Source organism: Dromaius novaehollandiae, chromosome 1 (assembly GCF_036370855.1).
Source record: "Dromaius novaehollandiae isolate bDroNov1 chromosome 1, bDroNov1.hap1, whole genome shotgun sequence".
Lineage (NCBI taxonomy): Eukaryota > Metazoa > Chordata > Aves > Casuariiformes > Dromaiidae > Dromaius > Dromaius novaehollandiae.
This window is the reverse complement of record NC_088098.1, coordinates 128,883,311-128,909,632: the sequence shown is the minus strand read 5'-3', so window position 1 is coordinate 128,909,632 and position 26,322 is coordinate 128,883,311. Positions and strand designations below refer to the sequence as shown.

Sequence of the window (26,322 nt, the reverse complement as noted above, 5' to 3'; positions counted from 1 at the left end):
CAGAAAAATAAATAAAAAAAAAAACAACAACTGAAAACAGAAAATCCAACAGACCAACATGAATGGCCATGAAAAGCAACCAACCAAAAAGTGAAAAAAAATTAAAATCTAAAATTAAAAAAGAGAGAGAGAGAGAGAGACAGAGAGGACAAGCTGTGTGCAATTGCCATTAGACAACTGATTAAACTTGTAAGAAAACCAAAGGGAACTGGTTTACTCATTGATTTCTCCATGTGTATCATTATTCCTTTCCCCCCCCCATAAATACTTCAAAGCCATTTAATAAGACTGAATTTATACGGTGAAAAAAGAAGAAATCAGCTGGGAAGCTTGCAAACACAGTCATCTACAATAAATACAAACACAGAAAGATATCCACTTGGAAGAAAATAAAAATTTAATGAACAGATCATTAGTTTCCAAATTGTTGTATCAAATTTAAAAGCTTATAAGGCTGTCAGTAAGACAGTATTTTTCTTTTACCAACTGAAATTTAAGTTCCTCTAAGGATAGATGAAAATAAAGGGAATGGCAATTGAAATCCCAGCTTGTGTTTTCCTGTCAGACAAAGTTAACAAAAATGAAAGAAATAAGGAGGCTTTATGCATTTAGGAAGTGAAGGGAGTTGGCACCAGCTGGGGAGCTCAAAGAGCATACCAAATGAATTACTACTTATACACTTTAGAGCTACTCACGTTTCCATGTTGTCTCCCTCCAAGACAGTTTGCACAGGCAGGTAGCCCATTCGTGGGTGCTTTGCAAAATATCTTTTTGTTCGAAATTTGTTTTTTAGTACCTTGGCAAAGTCACGGACATCTTCTCCTGAAGTTGTCTGAAAGCCACAAATCACAATGAAATCACCTTTCATGAGGTTGTTACTGTCTTCACTCGTCTCTTCCTTTGCTGGGGCATTTGAAAGAGCTGTGGCCTCACCAAGCAGAGCTGCCAATGACTTGACCTCTGGAATCTCAAATTTTATGCATGTATCATTGTAGTCCTAAAATGTATTTCAAAATGACGCAGCTAGTAGGGTAGGAAAAAGAAAAATGGGAAGCTCCAAAACCTGTAGTAACAGGCTCATGTCTCTTGTCAGGTGATCTGAAGACTGCAAACAGTAATTAGGTAAGAATCTGTCATTTCTGATTTGGCTTGCAATTCTTTGCCTGCTCTTTCTACAGCACTAAAATGGCTGTAAAAGAAGTCTGTCTGTTTGACCAGCAGGCTGCTTTACTGACTGACTCCCATCTTACTACACATTCTTTGTTTACAGCTCACAGATTTGTCAGTCCATGAAAGTCAGCCTAATACTTCTGGTAAATTTTCTTCTAAGTTTCCCTTCTCAGCCTTTAACATTTTGATCAAAGAAAAACAGAAAAATGGTAAGAGCTGCTGAAACTTCTTAGATCCGTTGTCTCTTCTTGTGTCTGTTCAATCTGAAGCTAGCAAGCATTTAGATCAATAACCTGAAAAGAGTGCTATTTACACAAAACTTTCTACCTTGTCATCTGCACTCAGCTCCCTTTCTCCTATAGAGACCAGTACAGGAGCAAAAAGAAGCATTCATCCCCTAAACACCAGAATGAGCCAGAAAGAGTTCAAAGTATCTCTGCTGGGAAGATGTAAGACTTCTTGCGAGTATGATTAAGAATCAGATGATCCTTTTCTGAAGAATTTTAATGGAAAACTTCAGTTACTTTATTCAGTTTATATCCAGTTCTTTACACCTCACAGGGAAACTCGACCCTGAAATACTGCTATTCTACAGGAAGCTAAGTTTTTCCTGACCCACATAAGGATATTGCTTCTCTACTGTATCTAATTTGAAGGAAAGAAATGAGGGAAAGTTAATCTATCTGACATTTTTTAGTAAGTTCTATGACTTCTGTTTTGAAAGGAAGGAGGTGCCGGGATCTATCCATCATGCCAACTTCCCCAGAGCTGCTGATACACACATACACACATATATATATATTTTTTTCATATTTCATAGGTATATATTTAATGATTGCTCAGATAGGAAAATTTAGGATGCCCTGAAAAGTAATATGCGCGAGAAAGGACAGATGTCACGCCTCTGCTGAGGATACCTACCAACATTCTGATGGTCCAGGCACTGATTTTTTTCTCTCAAAATTATACTATTTTTCTTTGTTACAGAAGAAAAGATTTGGGGTCAAACATCCCAAATTTGCTGTTGTCTCAAATGATTCATTATTCTCATATTCAGTTTCATCAAAAGCCAATAATGAATAATATGTACTTACGTCTTTTATACGCTGTATGTTTTTCAATGTATAGACTGACGTAAAATCAGTTCAGTTGATAGAGACATTTCAGACCAAAAGGGTACATAGGTCCAAACAGGAGGGTAACAGGAGTTTCACATTTGCCTTTTTGATTTTTCACAGTCACATACAGGAGATGAAGATGACATGTGGTCTTAACAAAGCAACATTTGTATTTTCAAGAAACTGAGATAATGCTCAACAATATTAATCATTACTTCGTCAATACCTTAGAGGTAAAGACATCTTGGGGAAGGGAGAGATTAAATACGTCCAGATCACTGAGAGGACTCCAGATGCAAAGGGATGCACTGATAAGACCTAGCATTTTCCGCCAGGAGGAAATTCTCTGTAATGAATGCAATCTGCAGTGTCTGTTAAAAGAATTCCTAACAAGGTCAGTGTCAGGAAAACAAATATAGCAAGTCAGCTGGGAAGAGAGAAAGACTTCTAATATTTAATCTAGATACAAATAGAATAAGCATATTTTTCTGGGTTTTTTTGTTCACCTGTGTCATTTATGAATGTTTATTAATATTTTCCTGTAAACCCTTTTAATTGCATTTTACTGTAACTTGGACTAAGGGTTTTCAAGCATGATTAACTGTGAAACACCCTTCCCCTTCCATCTTATAAACTAGAGATGTTGCTTGCTCCCCGGAACTATCTACATGGAATCTTAATGGTAAAATTGTATGCTCCCACAGAAACATCACAATCTAATTTGAAAGCTGGTATCACAAGAGTGCCAAGAAGAAGGTATGTCTTCCAAGGACAACCAGAAGCACGAGGCACTTCTCAAACACTCCAATTTCAATTCCAAAAATGTTCAAGGAGCTCAATAAAGGCAAATAAAATGTGATTATTACATGGACAAGCTGGTAGATTAAGGCTACTTTCAACTAAATTTTCTACTTTATTCCACAGATGTAACATTTTCCATTTCAGAGCAAAATCATCCACAACAAAACTCTCATCAGAACTGGTTTATAAGGAAGAAACAGTGGCATTAAAGCCTCTCATCTATAGCAACCCAGCTCTCTTAAATCAAAGCAATACATAGGCAGCTGGGCCCCTACCAAAGCTACTTCTTGGCATAAGGTGAGCTTTGCTGTTGTCTGACTTTCTGCGGTTTGTTTTAGATAAGCACGCTGCCAACGCAGCACCCCAGATCTCAGCTCCAATTGTAAACACTTGCTGTATAAAGAAATCTCAGCTGACATGCCTGCCCCAATCAATATATTTTTTCATGTCAGTGTGTCACTGTTAACCCCAATCTTTGAACAATAAATTGAGCTGTGTTGCTTGCAGAAATAAACATAGTTTTTCTGTCTAAATAAAAATTAGGAAACTGCCTTGCCCTTTTTCTGTATCTTTCAACCTCTTGCAGGAAAAGAAAGTTATCACATTCCTTGGACACGTAGCATAAGTTCGCAAATTCCCTTTGAGCAGAACTAAAGACTACAGTTTCCTGGAAGCAAGGGGGAGGAGAAATAATATCCAACACTTCACTGTTAATTGTACACATTTAGCTATTTCAAAAATACATCAAACAAGGCATCATGTGCTTCTGTATGTTAAAATGAATTCTAAGGTGAGAGCTTTGCCTAGACTAACAGGAAAAATGCTTTGCCACCTGCAAAACTCTCTTCATTCATTCAGAAAAAAATCACATATTACAGATGATAGCTTCAGTAGATGTCTTGTTCAGTCACACAGTACTTAGGTTTATTTTTTCAATAGCGGTAACACAAAAAAGGTCAGAGCTTGCTGTGTACCACATTCACTTTTTTCAGTTAATCCTTCTCTAATTCAGCTTACTGCTGGTACAGCAAGGCACGGCACATTAGCATGGATTGCTGGAGTTCAGGATTTACAAAAAAATTTACTGTCTGTAAATGGTTCTTTATTCTGATTTCAGCAATCTGGATGCAATTGCAAGTTTTCTGTTTCTCACTACATTCGCCCATTAGTAATCTGTATTCTTGGAAGAACAGAAATCTGTTGGACATGTATTGCAATGAGTTGCTTCAGGGTATGGGAGTGTCTCGCAGTCTTGCTTCATTTCTCTCCTTTCACATTTTCCTCAACACACATCTTAATATACAGGTAAGAAAATGGTAGCAATATGTTGTTCTGTACACTCTGTGTGTGCGTCATTCACAAATTCCTCACATCACTTATTAGCAGAAGAAAAGTAGCAAACAAGGAAACAAAACAGTAGCCAATTCAGCACAATTTTTTTCAGCTACAGTTTAAAGGAATGCTCTAATATGGTCTGTCACTCACTCAGATCATTACAGTTTGCTCTAGGAATGCCTGCAATAGAAAAGTCTGTTAGGACTTGTCTAGGTAGTCATAGAATTTCCTTCTGATCAGTTTAGGCAAATCCCCCTTTTCTAGTAACCTTAAACAGTATGGAAAGATGCTAAAAAGAAGCAGCCAATGAATAATGACAAAAACCTAGCAAAAACAAACTAGTCGCTCTTGCAGAGATTCTGATTAAATAGTGCCATATAAATGCTACAGTAAAAGTTGATAGGCAATATAAAAAGTATGAATGAATTAAAACTGATAAAAATGTTTCTGCTGTATGATATCTTAAGGGAGCAACTCTTCTCTGTTTCCTGAAGTTTCTAGGAAAAGCTGATAGTCAGCTTCATTCATGCCATGCCTTTTAGGTTTGGATGAAGATTCAGAAACCATTCTCATATTTTCATTAGGCTAGCCTATGTATAATTTTGATGCTTTATTTTTAACATTTACATTTGACTAGCAGACAAAAGTATAAGACTAGTGACCATCCTATCACATGAGGAAACGATAGCCAGAGAGTGCAATGCTTCAATAGCACCACAAACAATAGCAAAGATGGCTGAAAGCTCAGTCATCCTGTATTGTGAAAGGTCGACTTGAGAGCTCCTCTAATTTCTGCCACGGTCTGACCATCTCTGCCATGGTCATAAGAGATCAAAAAGAGAAAGGAACACACCAAGAGAGTAATATGGAATTTTCTTTGACAGCTGTCTGATATAAAAGAAATATCTATGCACAAGTGATCCTCTTGAGAGCTGTGAAATAAGGGTGAGGACCTGGACCAATGCACCACAGTAAAAATGGGCTGCATTGCACAGTCTGGCTTCCAACCTTCAGAGATGAAATCTAACCTGCTACTTTTGAGCACTTCCCTGACTTTTTTGTATCATTAAGTCATCATACAAGGAAAAGGTACTATTAAATAGTAAAGCATTTAAAATGCAACCAAAGTGTATGGGGGGAAGGGGGGGGAGGGGAAGTGAAGTGGCAACTTGCCAGGGAAAGGAAGAAAAACCTTACACTGACACAGAGGAAATACTGTGACCTAAGATGCAAATACACGTATTTGCACAAATCATAGGCTCATTGCAGAAAACAAAGTGAACTGTATAACACTGAACATGGAACAAATCGTTAGCACACAACAAAATACTTTGACACTGCATTGTACAAACAACGAAACTTAAATTCTTTTTACTTCAAACTACTGGAGTAACTTCCTACAATGCGTTACAAAATGCTGAAGAGTATAATATATGAAAGGTGATTTAATTATGGGGTGGGGAAGCCTACCCAAACGCTCCACTAGCTTGCTCATAGCAAATGAAGTTTCTCATTTCTACGTAATAATGGGCAGCAAGGGTCAGTAAAACAGCTACTTACTGGTGTGCAGTACTCCACCATTGGATAGTGCATTTTATGACCTTTTGCAACACGACCAGAGAAGAAGCAACTTTGGCAGATGTCATAGTTAAAGTGCTTTAAGCTTCTGTACCTAAGATAGGAGGAAAAAAATAAAAAGACATGTCTTCAGGGCTTTGCGTGTGAATGCTTCATGTCAACTTGTAAAGGAGTTTTGTGCGTTAATAGTCCTTTTCCCTGAGATGTCACACAATGCACAATACAGTACAGTGTTCATTAGCCACTAAGTGTCAGGTATCGCTGCCATCAGAGAGCAATGAAGCACAGATATTTATCAAAGAACTGCATCTCAGAAAGACAAATAACAAATACTACAAAATTCTAACAATGGGTGACAATAAAAAATTCTACAGAATCAATCTCTCTCATACAAAAGACACCACTGGACTTTTTGTTTTTATGATCCTAACTTCATTTGTTTTCATCTCCATCATGATTCCTGACACAGAAATTCTTGAGCAAATAAAATTCAAGTCAGTCATACAAAAACAAGTAACTCCAGCAAATTCTTATGTTCTGCATGCAAGCTAAGAATTTGTTTGTGTAGTTGCTAGCATCTCTATCACAATAATTCGGACATACAGAATTCCATCCCTGCAAAAATCTCAGTGCACTTTCAGGCCATTATTTAGTCTCATCAGTTCTAGGAGACAGCTAACTGTTGTATCTGCTACACTGAAGTGCTTGAAAGAGTCAGAGGCATAAGAGGTGTTCAGGCACAATAACCTCAAAGGAGCATTGTTTTACATGTACTGAGGCTTACAGTATTAACTTTCCAAAAGCCTTCCAATACAGTATCTTTTTGTCAAGTATGTAAACAGAGGCTCGATGACTTGCAAAGTGAGAGAAAAAAAAATCTGTAACAGACAGATTCAACTATCATGATAATAGATTTGTTATATAAATTTAAGAGAGAGATGAGATCAGACAAGTAAAATTAGATGCAAGCACACAGCTCTAGTGTCCACTTTCCCAGTTCTTGGTGTTTACTATTAGACTACCCATTCACTTGCCATCCTTTGATTTTCCAAGTGCTGCATTTTTCAATTCTATCTACTTGTCTTTGACAAGTCAATAGAAAGGAAATACAGATACAAAGGAAAATACTTACAGGGAAACCTTATAAGTAATTCAGTAGTTTCATAAACCGTATCTGACAGCAGGAAAGTTAGACTTTGTGGATGTGTTAAACTAGTTACGTCTCATCCTTAGCTCTTCAGTAATAGTTACCATTTCCTAGCTGAGATATTTAAAGGGAATAAAAGCAGAAGGAGATGAATTTAGATGATCAGAGGAACAGCCCTGCAGAATTAGAACTCAGGTTCAAAACAAAACAACATGTTCTTTACTTTCCATGTTTCTCACTACCTGTGGAGTTAGAGAGGAGAAAGATAGACATGGAAAGCACTTTCCCACTATACGTACATAAAAAAGCAACATTCATACTCTCCCATGTAGAGCAAAATGATGGCTTTTCTATGTGACACTGCCTGCTGCTGTTGTCTATCTGGCTTTTAGAAACAAAATTACAAAAAGCTCTTTGAAGACAACATGATACCACAGAAGGATAAATGCCAACAGTGAAAGAAGACCATGAATAAAAAGGACACAAACCATACAAAGCAGCTATTCGGAAACAAGGCAATAAAATAAATCTAAGCATAATTGAAAGTGAGTATTTACTTAGCTGTTAAGTGGATTCTCAGCAAGCATACCAACACACAGCCATTTCACAACACACTGGCTTATTCACTGCTGTAAGTAACCATAGTTTTGATTGAGATATTTAAATACCTCAGCAACGTTTCAAAATCAAGGATTTCGTATTATTGCTAAGTAAGTGGTGCTTACAGAGGATAAATTGAATAGAATCAGAACAAAAAAATGATTTTAATATAATGGTACCTCTAGCATACCAGGTTAATATTCCACCAACTAAATCCTCTTTCTGTGAAAAATGCACAATACCGTTACACGTCCACAAATTTTCAAATCATTTCTTTGCTTTATACCACGATAGAAAGAAATTAATTAGGATCCAATTGAGAAAATACAATTGCACTTACAGGACAGATGGAACATAAGACAAATCGTATTAATTGTGCAATCTATCAATACTTCGCTTGAAGCACAGAAGGAATGGAAGCAAGAGCAGGACTGAGAGGAAGAGATATCTAAACTGATAAATGGATTTTGTTATCTGATTTTCAACTCCTGTACCGCTTTATCCAATCTAAGTGTCACTCTCTTCCTTTTGCCCTGTCACAATTATTTTTTCCTGAACAACATGTATAAAATCAAGAACGTGATTTGCCTGGAAACAAACACAGCTCTCAATCTACTGAACAGTAGTAGAGACAGTAGAAGGGGAATTCATTTGTACCTGAATCCAATAATCGGACACTCCTTACAGATGTTGCATTTAGCTTGGTGTTTGGCAGTTTCAGCAGCAGCCACTCTGTGCAACACTGGCAGCCACACCATGGACTGTGGTTCCAGCCTCATCCAGTCCAGGAACAGGGCTGCTTCAATCTCAGGCTTATTATTGGCCTGTAATAGAGGGGGAAGAAAGACAAGGGCTGAGCACAATTCATCTGTTTATTACCAGCTAATTAGCAGTTCAAGCCAGTAGTTTCCTACCTACTGCACACCTTTTCCCTGAATCTTCTTGAGCTTTTCCCCAAGTACACCTATCCTTGCTAATAAATAAATAAAATTTAAAAAAATCTTCCAGGATCCTGCCTTTAAAACAGGAACTGAACACTATTATTAACATTTCAAAACTGTTTCTCTTATTTTCTATTACAACAGACAGCACTATCACGTATGCTGTCACAGAGAGAATCATCCACTTACAGGATCATCTCTGATGCCTGATCTTGTGGTTTTTCCTCTCTCTTATCTGTACTTGCATGGCATTGTTTCTCACTTCTAATATTAAAAAGACCATCTTTCGATCAAAATTCCTTTCTCTAACATCCTTCATCATCACACTGACCTTTCTTCAATGCATCTAAGGAATCCATTAAAATCGCTCTTCAAGCCTGCTATTGAACATGTAAACTCTCTGCCTTCTCAAGTGCCTCAAAATCCCTCTTCTCACTCATCTTTAAATTTCTTGTCATTGCCTGAAAACACAATACAGTTCTGTCCCACAGAATGTGAAACATCTAGTCTCTTATTGCACGACCTCCCACTTTCGCCCCTCTGCCAATAGCAAAAGAGTCTATGAAAACTTGCTGGCAGTACTCTTTCTCTGCTTTCTTCCCACTGTATCTATACAGTACACTGTAATTAGCTTATACATCTGGTCCACAGTAACTTCCAGGAATCTTAGTCTCAGAACAATATTATTGCATCAGGCACTGTTCAAACATCAAAAACAAAATATAGTTTCTACCTCACAAAACTTAAAATACAAAACAAGAAACAGTAAACAGACAAGAAACACACAGCAATAGGGGACAGTGATCAATGGTGTAATGGTCATACCATATTGGCAGAATGTTAGCAACCAATTTTGAGAAAAATATTCACAACTGATCTAAAGGAAAGAGCTATATAGAAAAGCAATTAGTTGTTTGTTTGTTTTAAACAAGCACTGTTGATAAACTTTGACAAACCAATTAACGGGATCAATAACCACAGACCAAGTAAAACAAAGTTTCTTAGAGACTGAAACCCTGCCCACAGAAATGAAAAAACACAGAATATCTTCTGAATAATGCATTGCATTAAAATGGACTTAAAATGCTGCTGCAATACTTTGATTGAAAAGAAATAAGGTTTTTTGGTCAAGGTCGTCTTCTTGGGATGTTTATGCCAATTTAGGAAACCATCTAAAGATTCCCATGACTATATTTAAGATCCATGTAAATGGATTTCTGGTACTGTCGTACACATCCTTTTCGGATGTTTGGGGTAAAACCATCAAACCACACACTGAGACCAACTCTCTTGCAACTTAATATTCACTACATGTCTTGTACAAAGTGAGAATAATCTTTTTAATACACTGAAATATGTCTGAAAGCTTCTGTATCGAATCTTACTCCTCTGGCCTTTCAAGTGGCTATAGCATTCAGGGTAGCACACGTCCCGTCTCCCCACCTCGCCCAGCAAAAAAACAGAATGAAAACCAAAAGCACAAAATTCCAGCACTGGCAACAAAATAATGGATACTGCCTTCTCCTGAAGCACATCAATGAATTCAATAAAATTAAATTAATTTTACAAGTCTCTTAAGAGGAAGGCGTATTTATAAAATGCGATCATTTCTACATCTATTTTTCAGTGAGCAACTACAGCAGTAAAAAGGCGGGGTGGGGTGCGGTTGACTTTTCTGTGAATCACTCAGTGAGCCAGCATCAGCCAGGAACTAAATTGGCAAAGCATTACTCTAACTAGTAGACTACACAAAGGTCCTCTAAACTTCCAATATATTGAGTATCTCTTAAATATGCTATTGCTAATAACAAAACGTGAAATGTATTGAAATGTTGCAGTGAAAGCTGTAGACAGAATAAAAATGAGCCGCTCAAAGCACTACTCTGTATGTCTGTAGTTGCTTTAAATTTGCAGGGAAAATTCTGCTGTGATGAAAGACTTTCTGTAACATTCAAAGATCTATTTTAATTTTGCAGTCACTGTTGATTGCAGCCCCCATAGCTGCCTATCCAGAGCTCTGCATCCTGGCTGCACAAAATGTGCGCTCAGGGAGATCAGGTGCATTAAAATTTATCAAACCTGGTTCTGAATTATATTATATGAAGATTTAAAGCCACATGGAAAAATGCTAGTCAGGGTCAGACAGTATAGGACAGACAATTCTCACCTCTTCCCTGTTCTGCTCTTACAACTTTTTTAATAATCTCTAAATCCAGTAAAGGCAGCAGCTAAAGATTTTACATAAGGAAAGAAGTCTGAATTCATACAGAACATAACTGAAGCAACAAGAGCAAGCTGCAAAGAATATTAGTGGCTCTTTTCTTGAACACATTTCTATGGAACTCCCAGTTTTTATGGTAATAACAGAGTGAATCATAAAGTAAGATTCATAAAGCCCTTTCCAGCTTACAAATAACAATTTGTTATTGGTGATGGGGGGAATATTCGAATTCATTATACTCCACACATCTGTTTTTCAGTATTTATTTTCTGGAAACAATGGGGAAATGGGGAAGTTGGGTGCTGCATACATCTTTATGCAGTATTCAGGAGTTTAATTTTTCTGGGTTTTTTTCCTCTTCTTCCAGCTAGTATTTTTAAAAATATTCTGTGCTGTATCAACTTTATCTACCCAAAACATGAAATATGCTGCAAAATACAGTCTTGATGTTATTTGAACAATGTAATATGTTTTTGGACAAAGTCAGACAACGCAGCACAGATTTCTGGTAAAATTTTTGATGGGCTATGCTCTGTAGAGTTGCAGAGTAAGAAATAAAATGTAAATAAACTAACATTATTAATTTAACGGTCTTTTCCATGAAAGATGGAAAGCTTCACGTTAGTCTAAGTAAATACTATTTCGGACAAACAAACTGAGGAACAGAATGCTTGGGACTTGCTAAAGTTTAAAAGTACAAAGCATGCCATGAAGAGAAGCCCTGCCTCCCCACAAGTTAGGCCAAACCCTGTTGTACCTTGTCTTCCATTCTTGAATGGTTTCCCTAATACATTTATGTTCTCCCCATTGCTAGCTGGTAAGAAGACAACAGTCAGCCATTTACAGTTTCCAAGGCAAGTGCTGTTACATAGTCAACAAAGAGAGGATTACTATAAAGGTAACTTTGGGTGATACAAACCACTTAAATCTGCCTGGACTCTTGGAGCAAATGCTTAAGGTCATTACTTTTATCCCTTGCATTACACTTGCACTGTTCCAGTCAAAGGTTTTAGTGTTCTGGCAATGACTAATAAATAAAAAAAGTGAACTCAGGACTGATTTATCGCACAGTACTATATGGCCACCACTTGAAAAACACAATCTTCCTGCGCCCTACCACCATACTCTGAATCATTTCAAAGTAGCTCTTTAAACCAGTTCACTTGTAGAACTCTTCAAGAGTGCCTCCCAAAGTCAGGTACAGGTTCACAAAATCCTACTGAAGTAAAACCAGAGAAGTGTTGTTTTATGGCACTTACAGCGGAGCAGCTTGAGGAAGGATTTGCTAGTTCCCCTTTGGCCAGTTCTCCTCCGTCAGAGCCAGAAGCAGAAGAAATATCTATGACTAGAAACAGGGGCTGTCTGGGTCTCTCAAAAGCACAAAGAGACCGAGGGTCTCAACAATAACACTGCATTTGCACATTATTTTCATATGGATATAGAGCTATATCTATCAATAACTATAGCTATTATATAAAGTATTAATATCCCCTACCTGTTTAAAAAACAAACCAACAAAATCCTCCAACCCTCTCCCTCAAACTAACTGCTCAACCAAATAAAAATACTGCATTTATGGCCAAAGTTAGTATCAGGTGTAGCCCAGGATTTGCAATAACCAAACTCCACCTAAAAAAAAACTTACAGACCCCTATTTTGGATTTGTCTGTCTAAGTAAACACATAGGATTTGGACACACACTTAAGTGGCTGGTAAAAGCAATGTTCTCTACAGCTGATCTTTCCTGTTCACTGACAGTACAAACCCAGAAATGAAGACTGTACAACACAAAATTAAAATACTTTCCTCTGTGAAAATGAAATGAAACAAAGTCTTAAATGTAGATATGAAATAACTACATATTTTACTCATCCTTGGTTTCAGCTGCACTATTTTCCATATAAAATACCCTACCTCGGGTACAGTTTCAGAAAAAAACATACTTAGAACAGTTTATAACAAGGAACCAAATATCCAAAATTTTATTGGGAAATAGCAGCAAATGTTTCATCTGAACTGAACTGTCTCTGGTTTTGCTCTCACTTCTTAAAGTCCCAATATCATACAGAATCATAAAAGACAGTGATGTAAATATTGTACTCATGTCCTGTCTATATTATGCAAGGAAAGCATGCTGTCAATTTGCGATTAAATATATGTCCCTTAGTTCATAACATTTTGCTATCCTGTTTACTTATCAAAAAGAAAAAAAAAAGGTATCCATTACATACCTAACAGGGATCTCTTGCACAACACAACAATACTGTACTGAATCCACTCAATTTTTCACAGATACATAGATTGCATATGAAAATAATGCAGTCTGAGCCCAGGCTAAACTATACATTCTTCAAATGGTCATTAGATCAAACTCTTTGCTCTAGCATGAGATATTTTTTCTTAAAAATCTCAAAACATAAATTAGTTTTTTCCCCTTGTGGGAAAGATACCATGAGTTCCATAATACCCTTTTCTCTCCACAGTTAGTATTAGTATCTTTCTTTGCACAAAGAAACCCGTGAAAAACAAGCGTCATGCTAGCGGGAAGAACAGTTAAAGGAAAGCAGCGGCCTGAAGTAAAAAGACTCATTCCTCAGGACAAAGAACGCAGCGGTACGAGGTATTTTACCGCCGTTTGCCCAGGCTGTTACACAGAGCAGCGCCGGGAACACAGGCATATTGACAGAACAAGCCTGCCCTCCCCCACCATTCCCAAGGACTTGTAGTTCAAACAAAAACCAGGAGAGATTTCCCCTGTTATCTCCTAGAACAGTAAACATCCCTTTTTTGTGCTGCTGTGCATGACAGACAAGGCTGTTGCCAGGGCACCTAACCTGAGGGGGCTGGGAGAGTGATTCCTGAAGCACACAATTGTTGCAGACTCTGACATGGCTGCAAGTTATTACTAGCTTATCAACACCAGAGGAAAAAAGAAATCTGGAAAAAAAACATTCCTCGCTGTGGGTGCACAAAGAAAGATTTAACTTAGTTCGGACAGAAAAATATAAACTGTAAATTCCCCCACTATTTTTAAAATGAAATTATTTCACTTCAATAAGAGGAAAAGATGGTAACTGAGAGTACAAGAAATCACTATGGAGTCACATACTGCAGACATGGAGTTAAAAACCAAAAGCACCTCAGAGAACTTTTACAGTTGTAGTAGGCCTACGATCAGGTTAGAAATAAAAAAGGGGAAAGGTATGAAAAGCTATGCACAAGAAAGAAAGTGCTGCCTATTTCCTCACTGTGTTGTTTCTCCCTTTACAGTGCAGAGAGCGAAGCATATCTCAGCAAAAGAGGAAATGAGAAAAAACAAAGTGAGGTGGCACCCCGCACCTCTGCAGGCTGAGCTCAGGGCACCCCAGGAGGAGCCCGCGTGACCCCTGCATGCCACTGCTCACGCTCCGCTGCTTCACCCACTCTTCTCCATGCCTCCCTCCCAGGCCACCTCTGCCATTTCTCTAGCAGTCTCTGAGGCCTCTTGGTATCCCCCACACACCAGGATCTTGTGCGCTGCCTTTCACACTGAAAGGATCTTTGTGCTCCTCCTCTCTCTTCCTCCTAGAAATACCTTATTTCTCTACCTGTCTCCAACTTCAGCTGCTCCTTTCCTTTCTATGTCCTCGCATCCACCTTTTTGTTTCCTTCATCACTATTATTTCTGCAATTATTCTTACTATTCTCATTCCTTTATGGCAGGCTTTCCACGCAGGCCCTTACTTTTCCACTTTTTTGTTCCTTCTTCCCCCCTCCAACAGATCTGTCCTAAACCGGGATTTCTGCTTCTCATCCTAGGACTCCTCCCGTCACTGCTAGGTTCCCTCACTCCCACCTGAGCCTCCCTTCGGGATTCTCTTTTCTGTTGGGACCTAGCTCAGAAACAATCCTCCCACTCCACAAGGTAAAACTGCGGCTTCACCTGGAGAAAAAACATAAGATAAAATTCCACTTGCAGCAGGTAAGAGAACACTACCTATTTTTTACTGAAGGGAAGAGAAGAAAACCCCAAGTTTTGCAGTGTTCTGATTTATGAACATGTCAAAGGTTGTGCCTAGTTTTGCTTAGGCTGAATCCAGAAACGGTAACTGGATGCAGTATAGCATTCAGCTTGTTGGTATTTCTTTATCTGTAACAAGACAATTTTGCTAACTCACTGAATTCAAATAGCCATTTATTCCAAGTCTTCTATTTCATAAAAACTGTTTTTGTGCTTCACCTCTGTGAATTTTTTTTTCTAATATAAACACACAGAATGCCTGTCATTTTTTCAAAAACTTTTTTTTTTTTTTAAGATTCCAAGATCACTTTCATCATCATTTTTCAAAAAGTTTTGTAAGTGCTGTTGCCGTTCACTTGGGAAAAGGGAAATTATGGGATCCAGAGATTCCTTAATTCATTTGCACAAACAACCTCTTGACATATAAGCTCAGACTGTGGAGTTGCTGTAGCATCACTCTGTGTTGGTCTCACTTAAAAGTTCAACATGGAATTCCTTTACAGGTCTCTGAAAGCCATAGCTATCAAAGTTACTATGCGGTTTAGCAGCATCATACCCATTGGATATATGGCCCTATAAAGCACTGATCTGGAAATGGCATCAAAGGCAGACCAGACTTATGAAAGGTCAAGACAAGAATGAAGGAAGTGGGAAAATATAAATCTTGTAGAATTAGTCTGACAAAAGGAGTTAAAAAAATACAGAAAAGAACAAGAGAAATGCCTAATCACAACTCGACGTTTGTAGTCATTTCAGAATTAGATTCTTTTTATACACTATGATTGAAGATTACTTCCAAATATTAATATTCATTAAAAACACTTGCTATGTTTTGCTTATTACAGAACCAAAACTGCTACATAATGAAACCTGAGCAGGAGGCAAAAAAAAGGGGGTAGAGGACAGTTAGGGGACTGAGAAATGGGGGTGGTTAAGACCACCCACTCTTCTATTGCAATGCAGAAGATGTGCTCACACTTATCACAGATAATAATACATCAGCTCCCCCCCTCTAGTTAAACAATGGGCAGCTGACTACCTCTTCATTATGCAGTTATCTTCTGCATTTTGCTGCTCGTTAGGAGAAAGATGAATAATTCCCTTAACTCTCTTCCTCCCCAAATTAAATAATTTAGAAATTTGAAAAAGAGCCTAGACTTCACTGCATATTCCTCAACAGACAGGATAGAAATTCTTCTGGTGCTGTTTAAAGAAAAATGGCCTTATCCATTCAAACAATGAAACACATCAGGTGCTGTCACCCCTTGAAAGCAATACTAATGCTGACACTTCAGTTTAGTCCTCAGTCCTATCACTCTGTGGGGCACCTGGCTTTCATTGGTATGTACATGCATAATATTTAGATTAACTACTCCTGTTCACCTACTTGGTAGCAAATAAACAGAGACCTGCTGCTGGCAATAGAAAAGTATAAAACCTGAAATTGCCATAACAAAAGACTTAACCAGCTTGCAGGGTTCAGTTACAATATAGGCCTTCCTGGCAACTATTTCCATTGCTGCCACATTTCTAGTGAAGATGAGGCCTACAAATAAACAGACTAATTCAAATACATCTTGCGAAGAAGACAGTTAATACACCAGAGAAAAAAAATCTGCTAAGCGACCCTCAGAGCCCCAATCCTTCTTCCATATTTTCAATCCTCTTAGAAATGGAAAGGCTGGACTAAAAGAAAATACAAAGCAGAAAGTTGAAAGTGAGTGAACACAAACTTACAAACTGGAAGCAGCTTCGGACACTTGGCTCAATATTACTGCCGCCAAAGGAGGCCACTTCTCCCAGCTGCCGGGGGATCTGAATGGAGTCGTGCAGGAGGAGCCCCAGCCGGCGCTGGTCACAGAAGCCCGTGGAGCTTGCTACTTGCTTGAACAGGTCTGGGGAAATGAAAAGGACACTGGTGCTAAAGCACGACAAGTGGGATACAGCAAGCACTGCAGATTCACTTCATTTCAAAGGCTTGCAAGTGCAGTAGATAGCCTTGATGGACAAGAACATAAATGCCTCCTTAGTTTGTCTGTCTGTCTGTCTGCAAACACGGAAGCAGTCTACTGTTAATTTTAATTACGTTATGGGCTTCCATCTGTGAAGAAAGACCATTCTAATGTAATGCTTTGGGAATGCTAATATCACATTAAGTTTTCATTTTGAAATGAAACATCATTTTAAATAATGTTCTATTATTACAGCATTCTAGAAAAGAATCCTTACAGGACTGAATCATCATCCTTCCATAAGCTCAATTTAATTTGGTGGGATTTAGTTATACTACATATACATTGAGGAGGTTTTAGAGTTTGTAATAGTAAGAAAAATCAGGTTAGCATTAACTGTAATATTTATTTGGTAATATCCCCATTGACAATATAAGACCTGAATATACTTTTCAAAGAGTAAAAAAAAAAAGTGTGTGTGTGTGAGAGAGAGAGAAAGGGAGAGAGGGGGAGAGAGGGGGGAGAGAAAGAGATTCCTAGCATAAAAATAATATGCTTTTTTTTTTGGAGTCTTCTTAATATTTCACATTATACCCGGGATGCAACTATATAGTTGCTCCAGCACTGTTTGAGATAACTTTCCTAGCATAGCTTTGACATCTGTTTTCTGTGCCTCTGTGGAAGGAACAGAGGAACGGATAGAGAAGGGATTACTTTTAAATTACAAGTTTCACTCCTGCCAAGTCTATGCTTATAATACATAATTTTGGGGAAAACCCTTCCATTGCCTCTGCAATGCTGAAGAATTTTGCTGTATGAGAACCCACTCTGCTCTGCTGGACAGATGAGAGGGGAGAGAATTTCAGGGGTGGGACTGCATCAGATAGATGCAGCAATAGTCCCACTGCAAGAGCTGATCGTGGAGCCAGGCCACAGTGTGGCAGAGACAATTCCTTCCTCTACCACAAACTATACAGTTTTTAATTTACCTACCATTAAGCCATTAAGAATGTTCTACAGTGTTAAAAGGGGATAATACACTATGATGCCTATGCACTACAGGAGACCATAATAGTATGAACAAATGTTTTTCATGGTAACTTTTATAATCCTCGGGGAAGTATCATTTTTATGAATTACTTTAAGAATATCTATATAGTGGTATTGGATAATTATTTGTAAGTTTTAAAAATTTTCCAAAATAATTTTTCCACAAAAAACACATGAAACATCAAAAGACCTTAACTGTGACATTCATACTGATTTCTAAAATCTGATCCAATTATACATTATGCACAGACTCTATTATTGGAACTGTTTGTTTTCTTCTTTAGCTTTCTTCAACTTTCAGTAGTAAAACAACAAAATAATAACAATTGATGAAAAACTGATATTGGGTCAAATCCTGAAGGTTTTTTTGTTGTTGTTAAACACATATATGAGTGATACCATTTAATTTAATCACAAAGTTACTCTTGGAAATTACTCTTATCTGCAGATCTTTTCCACATTCCAGCCTCACTTCAAACTCATTCATTCATTAGTCAACTGAAACATATACTAACTTCAAGTGAAATCTTTTCAAATATTTCAAGATTTGGTCCATTAAAATATGCAGAATTTTATACTGATGTATACACACACAAATATCTGAAGCTGAAGTTATGGGATTATAAAAAAGCAAAACAAAAACCCAGTGTGCTGCATACTTTTAATATTTATTTAAAGACAGAAACTCTGTTTAAACATAATGTACATAGTAAGACTCTAACCCCACTGTAGAAATCATTTTAAAAAGGTAATGTATTTTAAAATGGTGTAATGCAAGATGTCCTGCAGATCAATACTGTTTTCTGATTGACTCTTCATCTCATTGTTTATACATTTTCTACTCTGCTTTGTTCAGCAGAAGTGTTTTAATATCCTTCTCTGAAAAATGTTTAATCTCAGTGTTTCAATTTGTCTAACCAAGTATGTGGGCATGCATTTTTGTCTATGTAGATGTGCTAAACTGCCTCAAACTACAGCAGACAATTTAAAAACACAGTGTGGAACAAATTAACATGCTGTGAATCTAGACTATCCAAGAGAATATCTTTGTATGCTATTTAAATGTTTATGCAGTGAATAGGAGAAATGAAAACAGAAAATAAACATAAATTAAAATAAAAAATAAAAAAATGACATTACTTACATCTGTACTTATCTTCCAGATGTGCTTTACACAGGGAGACAACACCAGTTTTGAAAGATAAGACACGGATCCTTCCTGTTCGGCCCCTAATGAAAAAAAATCATTGGCCAATAATATATTGTATGTCATAATTTGCTTACTATAATAAAGTTTAACATAGTACTATAGCCTTATTAAATAAAGTCTCACTAAAAATCATTTTGCATAGTGCATATTGGCCTGTTATTATGTAAGTTAGAACCAAAATATAAAACATGGTTGTGTTTCCACAGGCATAGTTGAACTGAGTTGTGCAGCTCTATCAATTCAACCAGAAATGGTCTCATTCAGAAATAATTACTCCTGTTCTTTTTTAAGACAAAAGTGAGGGTAAAGAATCTTTGCCCTATACTTACCTGAAAATGTCTACTCCCTTAATTGTTAAGAGAAGATGAGGGCTCTGATAAGACAAAAAAATCATTCCTTTTGCCAAAGACAATTTAACTTCACTTTAATTAGAAATAAGATGTGGTGGTCATTTTTAGAAAGTCTTTGCTTACTGTCTGTCAAACTTACCCTGACTCGTGTAAGATGACAGTACAGAGCTAGGCACAAACCAGTGGCCTGTGCAAGCAGATGTGCAGGTGAATGATTAAGCTTGACAAAAAACAAGGAGAATGGAGGCAGATTGTAGAACTTATTATGTCATTAATAACACATTATGGTTTCTGATCTCCTCCTCATAACAGTCGAAACTCTCTCAAAGTAGTTTAAAGGGCCTAGTAGGTAATTCCACATCTGTTCACATACTATCTCTAGTTACTCTTCCTTTCAAAATTACTATTGTTTTGTAACGTGACTGTGATATTACCATTCATTTGTAATGTGACTGTGATAAGAATATCATCCTGGACACTGCAGGCAATAAAATGAAAAGCCTTCAGATCCTCTCTCAGCACTCAGGTTTGGTTCAACTTACTTTCATTGCTGACTTCCTTAACACTTTTATTTCTGATAGCATTCCAAATGTATGCTGTCTACTGCAAATGAGTTGTATAGAGCATAGGAAGCTACTGTCTAACAAATGTCTTTTTAAAGCAGAGCCTTATCAACCATTTTGTAATGTCACCAATAAGAACTCCATAGGAAATAAGATAAATCATGTATAGGCATGTCACATTCATGCATTAGGCTGCATTATTAAGTTAAGATGTGGGTTTTCTTTTTAATCCTCTGAAAGCATCATCCTATGAAAGCATCTATGAAAGTCAACTACGTTCATTTGCTCACATATATCCTCCGTAACCCCTATGAACCCTGGTACAGATGGAAACTGGTGGACAAAGCAGAATTTAGAATTTGCATCATTTTGTTAAAGAATCTTGTGTTTCTAACCGTGAATAAGCATTTGTTGCTTACTTATGCTTTCCACCCTCTTCTCCTTATTCTTTTACCCTTACTCCTCTCCCTCAAACCTTTTCCAAATTAATTATCATCTGTGCACTGAGAAATTCCTGCTGATGAATACTAGGCTCATGCAAATTATACAGGAGACGAATGTAGAATGATTATTTCCCCATAAGGCATATTTAATTGGAACCTGTGCGAATCATGAGTTGTTCAGTTCACCATACTCTCCTCCCAAGTCAAACCAATAATTTAGCATGCTACTGCAAATGAGCATGAGTGACTGATCAATTAAAACAACTCTGAAACATGCTGGATTTGCACGGCTGTGCCCATAATTAGATCAGCCATTGACTGTGAATTTGATTAATATCTTAACAAATGACAGTTTTCAATTATAAGAAAAGGAAAAAGTCCGTACTTTAATTAAATGTCTCCAGTAATACTATGCACTTAGGTTGATCTTTGTCTATTAAGTTTACGACAAAAACTAAACACATTTAAAGGTAAGGTCTTCTCTCTTACCAGCAAAATTCAAACTTGAATTTCAGCAAAATAGCTATGAGCGTCCCTCATACATAAAACACCATGTTTCATCAAGTCCTGCAATATACAGTTCCCTAGCATACCCAGGGAGTTGCCTGGAGGCAGCCAATTATAATTTCTAATGACATACTTTTCAGCACAGAACAACATAAAGAAAGCTAGACTGGACACAGAAAATCTGAGCTGGATGGCCCAGCTTAGGAGCAGCCTGTGGAATGATTTTTATCTCCCTCTCTGCCACTGATGTGACTGATCTGGAATAATATCCCTAGCATGTTTTTTTGTTGTTGTTTTTCCGCTAAGTGGATATCTTCATTTTTATCTTATTTATGTTTGACGATAAATTAAAATTGGATCTGAGCCTTGTGAAAGCCAAAGCAAATTAATGAAATATAACCAGGCTGTTAAATAAATATAGCTCCATTCCCTACTACCGGTACACTACACAAAAATGTAGTGTGATCTCGGCAATCTGTTTTGGAGGATTCTACAGCTGCTGCAAATGATGTTAAAAGCAACTGTCTTATCAGAGGGTAAGCCTGCAGGAAGAGACTGTGTAAAAATCTGCAGGTTTTCTGCAGGTAATCATCTAAACTTCAGCACTGTGATAAATGATGGATGGATAAAACATGTTACAGAACTTTTACTTCAATGCAGTTCAAAATGTCAGCGCAAATACAGTAATTGCCCCATGCCCTTCCATTTCTACACGTAAATGATTATTCTGCCATGGTAACAAGCATGTCTGGTTGAAGGTAGCTGGTAAGAACCTTAAGCAACCAAAGAAAGACTTCCATTGACAATTTTTTTTTTCCCACTAAACTCACCAAACCGAAAAATAGGTCCTTCCAAAATTAGCATATAAGGTATGTGCTAGAAAGTGTCTATGCATTGTAAGCAGCATCATCAACCCACTAAGTAGGAAAGTCCATACATTTTCTTAAGGTAAATTTATGCCATTGTTTTTGTACCTACAGATAACCTTTTTAAAATTAAATTTTGGAAGAAAAATTTCTCAGATCTCCTCACTGCTAAGGCTTGTAAACACATTACAGATGAGCCTCTTTCAACTTTGAACAAGGATTGCAGATTGAAAGCTATAGAAAATGGATAGTTCTGAACAGGTTTAACAACCAGAAGTACAGACACATGGAGAGTCTGTTTATATTGCTGCTTCTTGGTAATTCTCTTATTTTCTTCAGATGAAGGTATACTAGCACATAAATTGAAAAAAGCTGACGTAATGACAAGATGCAGCCCTGGAATTGCTCTGAATACAAAACTCTATTTAAAAACTTCTGTTTTCCAGCTCTCTCCTTACTTAGTGTAATAAATCTAGGATTGTAAGCCTAACCAGGGGCTGTACTGATTCAGCTAAATGCAATCACTAAGCTGTTCGTTTTATTAAATTTTCACTTCAATACTGGTTTTCCAAATCCAAGCCATTCATGCTGTACTAAAGACAGACAGCTCATTACCTTTTACCCCTTCCCCTTGTATTGTAGGGAAAGTTTTTCAGAGCAGTATGTTTAGAGTACCCATACATACGTGTCGTAGACATTCAGCAGCCAGTTGAGGCACATATCCACACAGAGGGGAACATTGACCAGGTTATTGTGCTCTTGTTCTAGTCGATCATAAATAGTGGTCAAGCAGTTAATGATCTGTAGAATATCCATCAGCTGGTCATTTTGTTTGAGGTTGTGCTGGTCCAAGGCATCACATGCGGCAGACAGACCCAGGAGATCCACTGTTAAAATAATAATAATAAAAAAACCACAATAAAGGTTGCAGAGCAACAGTACTTATATTACCTGTACCTAAAAAGTAAATATAGCAATTTGCTTGGCTTGCGTACCTGGCCAACACCACTATATGCCCTCTGAAAGTTATTTGCAAGAGTGGCTTCAAGACTCCTACAGGTGCACTGTTTATTCAGCTGTGGTCTCAGACAGCAATGTTTATAAATCAGAGAATTGTTTCATTTTTAGTCATGAAGTACCCACTATGCTACTGGGTTCTATGGAAATATTACTTAAATTACTACATAAGTAAAAATTAAATATTTCATGTTTTATATGCCTACAGATAGGCTAATATTTGACTACTGCATTCACTGAATGTGCCCTAAGCATAGTACATGCCATCAACTCTTATGTGAAGTATCATTCATTTCTAACAGAAGTCAAGCAATCTTAACTGAACCAAATTCCACAGGGAATATGCAAACAAATCACAACTGAATGGGGATTAACCTCTCTGTTATTTTTTTCCTGGTGAGAAGAGCAAAAAGAAGATTCCAGAAATGTTAAATGATCTATGATCTATTTTTAATTTCAGAGAACATTTACATTTAGGAATATCGCTGTGGCATTATGCAGTAAGATGAATTTAAAACTTTTCAGTCAACATACAACAGAGTTTTCTGTCATGGATGTTTTAAACATTGATTTCCATTCTAATTCAAGTCAGACATATTTTGAAACCTGGATGTCCATGGCAAAACAGAACATCCCTGTATCAACTCTGTAACTTTCCTAATCTGTGCACACAAATTCTACTACCATCAAAGAACTTTGCTATGATATACCTAACAGCAGTACCACACTTTCGAAGAGACCAAATCAGAGAGTCACGATACGTTGGTTTACAAAGTAAACCTGGAATCAAAACAAAAGAAAACAGAAAAATAAGACTATCTATGCAGATCTTCCTGCTGCCATATGGAAACCCTTCACAGTTCGCTCCATGGAATTTCCAGGAGGTGAGCAATGGGGAGATTAAAGTCCAGATGCTGTTGGAATAACATTGGAATAAAAATGTGTTTTATTGAGCCCTGGTAAGCAACATCTCTTGGTAGTGTCACCAAAATTTGCAGAGGCTAAATGCAGAACCCCACAGAGGAAGTTTTCAGAACTACGACCAGCTAAAGGACACATTTGCCAAATCCACACTTGAGTATCCTAGAACATTACCAAGAATTAAATTGCCCCTTTTGTGTCTTAATAGAGAAGAAAAATACTTCAGCTGCATACTTAGCTGCTGGATAACACTGCATGATACTATGCTGGGATTTCACAAGTTCCAAAAGAATTTCAGGAATACAGATTTCATTGAAAATCAGTAGGGACTTCTGCCAATAAATCCCTTAAGCACTTCTGAAAAATCTCATCCTATGTGCCTAAAAAACGCACTGCTAGAGCAAATAAGGAAAGCCTGGAATGCTATCCCTATTATTATACCAAGAGATTTAATTTAGTATGTGCTGTTTAGTGGAGGGTCTTATTGGAATTTTATTTTTCCATATCAGCATATAGGTATTTATTTTAAAAGCTTCTTTCTGAATATTATGCTTAATTTACTAGTACATCCAAGAAGAGCATGTTTTTCAACCTCATTCCAAAGTGTCATAGAACAATGCTCTTCTTCTAATAACAGTTTATTAGCCAAATTTGAAATACAGCACTGCCTTTGCAACACCTTTAACTTGGAGCTTAAGGCTGAACTCAGTTCCTTTGAGACAATGAATCAATGGTAATTAAATGAACCCCTCAGGCATCTGGATGGCAGCTTAATTATACATGCAACTACAGCTGAACGTGGGTCATTCCATTTTGTGAAAGCTTTTCACACAAATAAGCAGCAGCATCTTCTGAAAACCCTTTAACCCTGCTCTTACTCAACCTGCTGGCCTATCTTGAAACTATTGATACATGTTCATCTAACAACAAGCACAAGGTATTTGCCATTAAGTTCTGTTTTAGGGAATTTCTTCTTATGGGAAGGAGAGTGGCTTTGGCCTTCACCAGCTTAAGTTCCTCCTGGATCTTCACCATAAAGTTAAAAGGAATGTATTGGGGGCCTCTCCCAGAACCAGGAATAGTATATTTATTTCCTGGAGGCACATATGGAGGTCCCATGGATGACAACCTTTTGAAAGAGAAACCCAGTCAGTCAGATATATATTAAAGAAATGTAAATTCATAGCCACACAGTGATTTGTAAAGCTTTAATTAAAATAAACCATACCATGTTATGCTTTGTACTTTCTGCAGGTTGTCACACTTGTGTTCTTTTTCTATTTAAAATTCTGAAACTGACTTCAAAATTTTTGTAAGTAGAAACTTCTACACTATTTTGAAATGCAAGTTATTTATGTAAATATTTCTTTGGCCTCTAAGGGAAAAGAAATAATGTTAGAATGGCTGTATCTAGGCCAACCTGTGTCTAGAATACAGAAAAACTATAAAAGATGACCCTGAATCACTATCCAGTTGAAGGACAAAAGTGACAATTATCAGGCAAGAGACTATACGCTATGGAGGTCATATACTGAACTTAGGCAAAACTGAACATACAGCTCGTAATAAAAAATGTTAATGGTGCTCCTAGAATGTAAGCTCATCTCTTCCATAACTTGATGCTGTTGGCTGATACATTAAAAAACTATTTAATGTATTCTGTATAAAATAACAAAAAAACTAATAGAGAAATTGTTGAATATTTTCTTTTGCTGCATCTCCAGTAAAAGTTTGTGAATAGATCACATTTTACTGATATCATAATGTTCAGATGTGGTTTGCACTTAGAGATAAGATCTTTCAAAGGCAGCAAAATAAGAAAGTCAAGATGCTTTGATGTGATTATTAAAGGAAACCATACATTTAAACACATGGTGCAACAGTTACACCTGGCATGCCCATAATCAGTTGGAAGGCTGAGACAATAGAGCGACACACTAGATTTTCCTAAGGTAACACAATATATACAATCACTTATTTGTTAAGGATTATCATCTACTGTATTTGTCATTATGTTTAATGTCCTAATGTCTTAATGTTCATGAGGTTGATCTATGAACTTAAAATATTTATTCTTGTACTACAGTCGAAGTAAAGGCCTTCTACTGTGTAGATACCTTTAGAATTTGAAAAAACTCCTCAGAATACAATATTACTCTGTTTTACGTAAAGTTTGCAGATAAGAATATTCTTTTTTTTTTTTTTTTTTTTTTTAACTCCTGCAATTTTAAAGCTGAAATAAAAACTAAGAGCTGATAGCAGCAACTATTTCAGCTTGAATTCAGGATCTTTTTGGTTATAATGTAGGAGCCTTGAGACCCAACACTGTGCTCTATTTCTCTTAGTGTCAAACTGAAGAAAAGAATTTAGTAATGACTTTTTTTTAAACTTAATTAAACCAAGTTCACAAATGACACTGAAATCACAGAATACAGAAATACAATGATGGTGTCTCCAAGTGAAAATCTTTGCAAGAGCAGACTGTTAAACCAAATTCCTTAAATACTTCGCCTTAGATACAAGTATGAAGAA

General features: G+C 37.0%; 1 protein-coding gene across 9 annotated transcripts in view; it reads right to left on the bottom strand.

The window, feature by feature from the left end:
• DMD (dystrophin) overlaps positions 1-26,322 on the bottom strand; it is a 1,316,184-nt gene that overhangs the window by 43,771 nt on the left and 1,246,091 nt on the right. For all 9 annotated transcript variants that reach the window (XM_026096811.2, XM_064497835.1, XM_064497804.1 and 6 more), the window contains 6 exons: positions 22,538-22,739; positions 19,058-19,143; positions 16,649-16,806; positions 8,407-8,573; positions 5,985-6,096; positions 696-832 (listed from right to left, as the gene is read on the bottom strand). In XM_026096811.2, the coding sequence (XP_025952596.2) occupies positions 696-832; positions 5,985-6,096; positions 8,407-8,573; positions 16,649-16,806; positions 19,058-19,143; positions 22,538-22,739 (862 nt within the window). The remainder of the gene's footprint in view (positions 1-695; positions 833-5,984; positions 6,097-8,406; positions 8,574-16,648; positions 16,807-19,057; positions 19,144-22,537; positions 22,740-26,322) is intronic.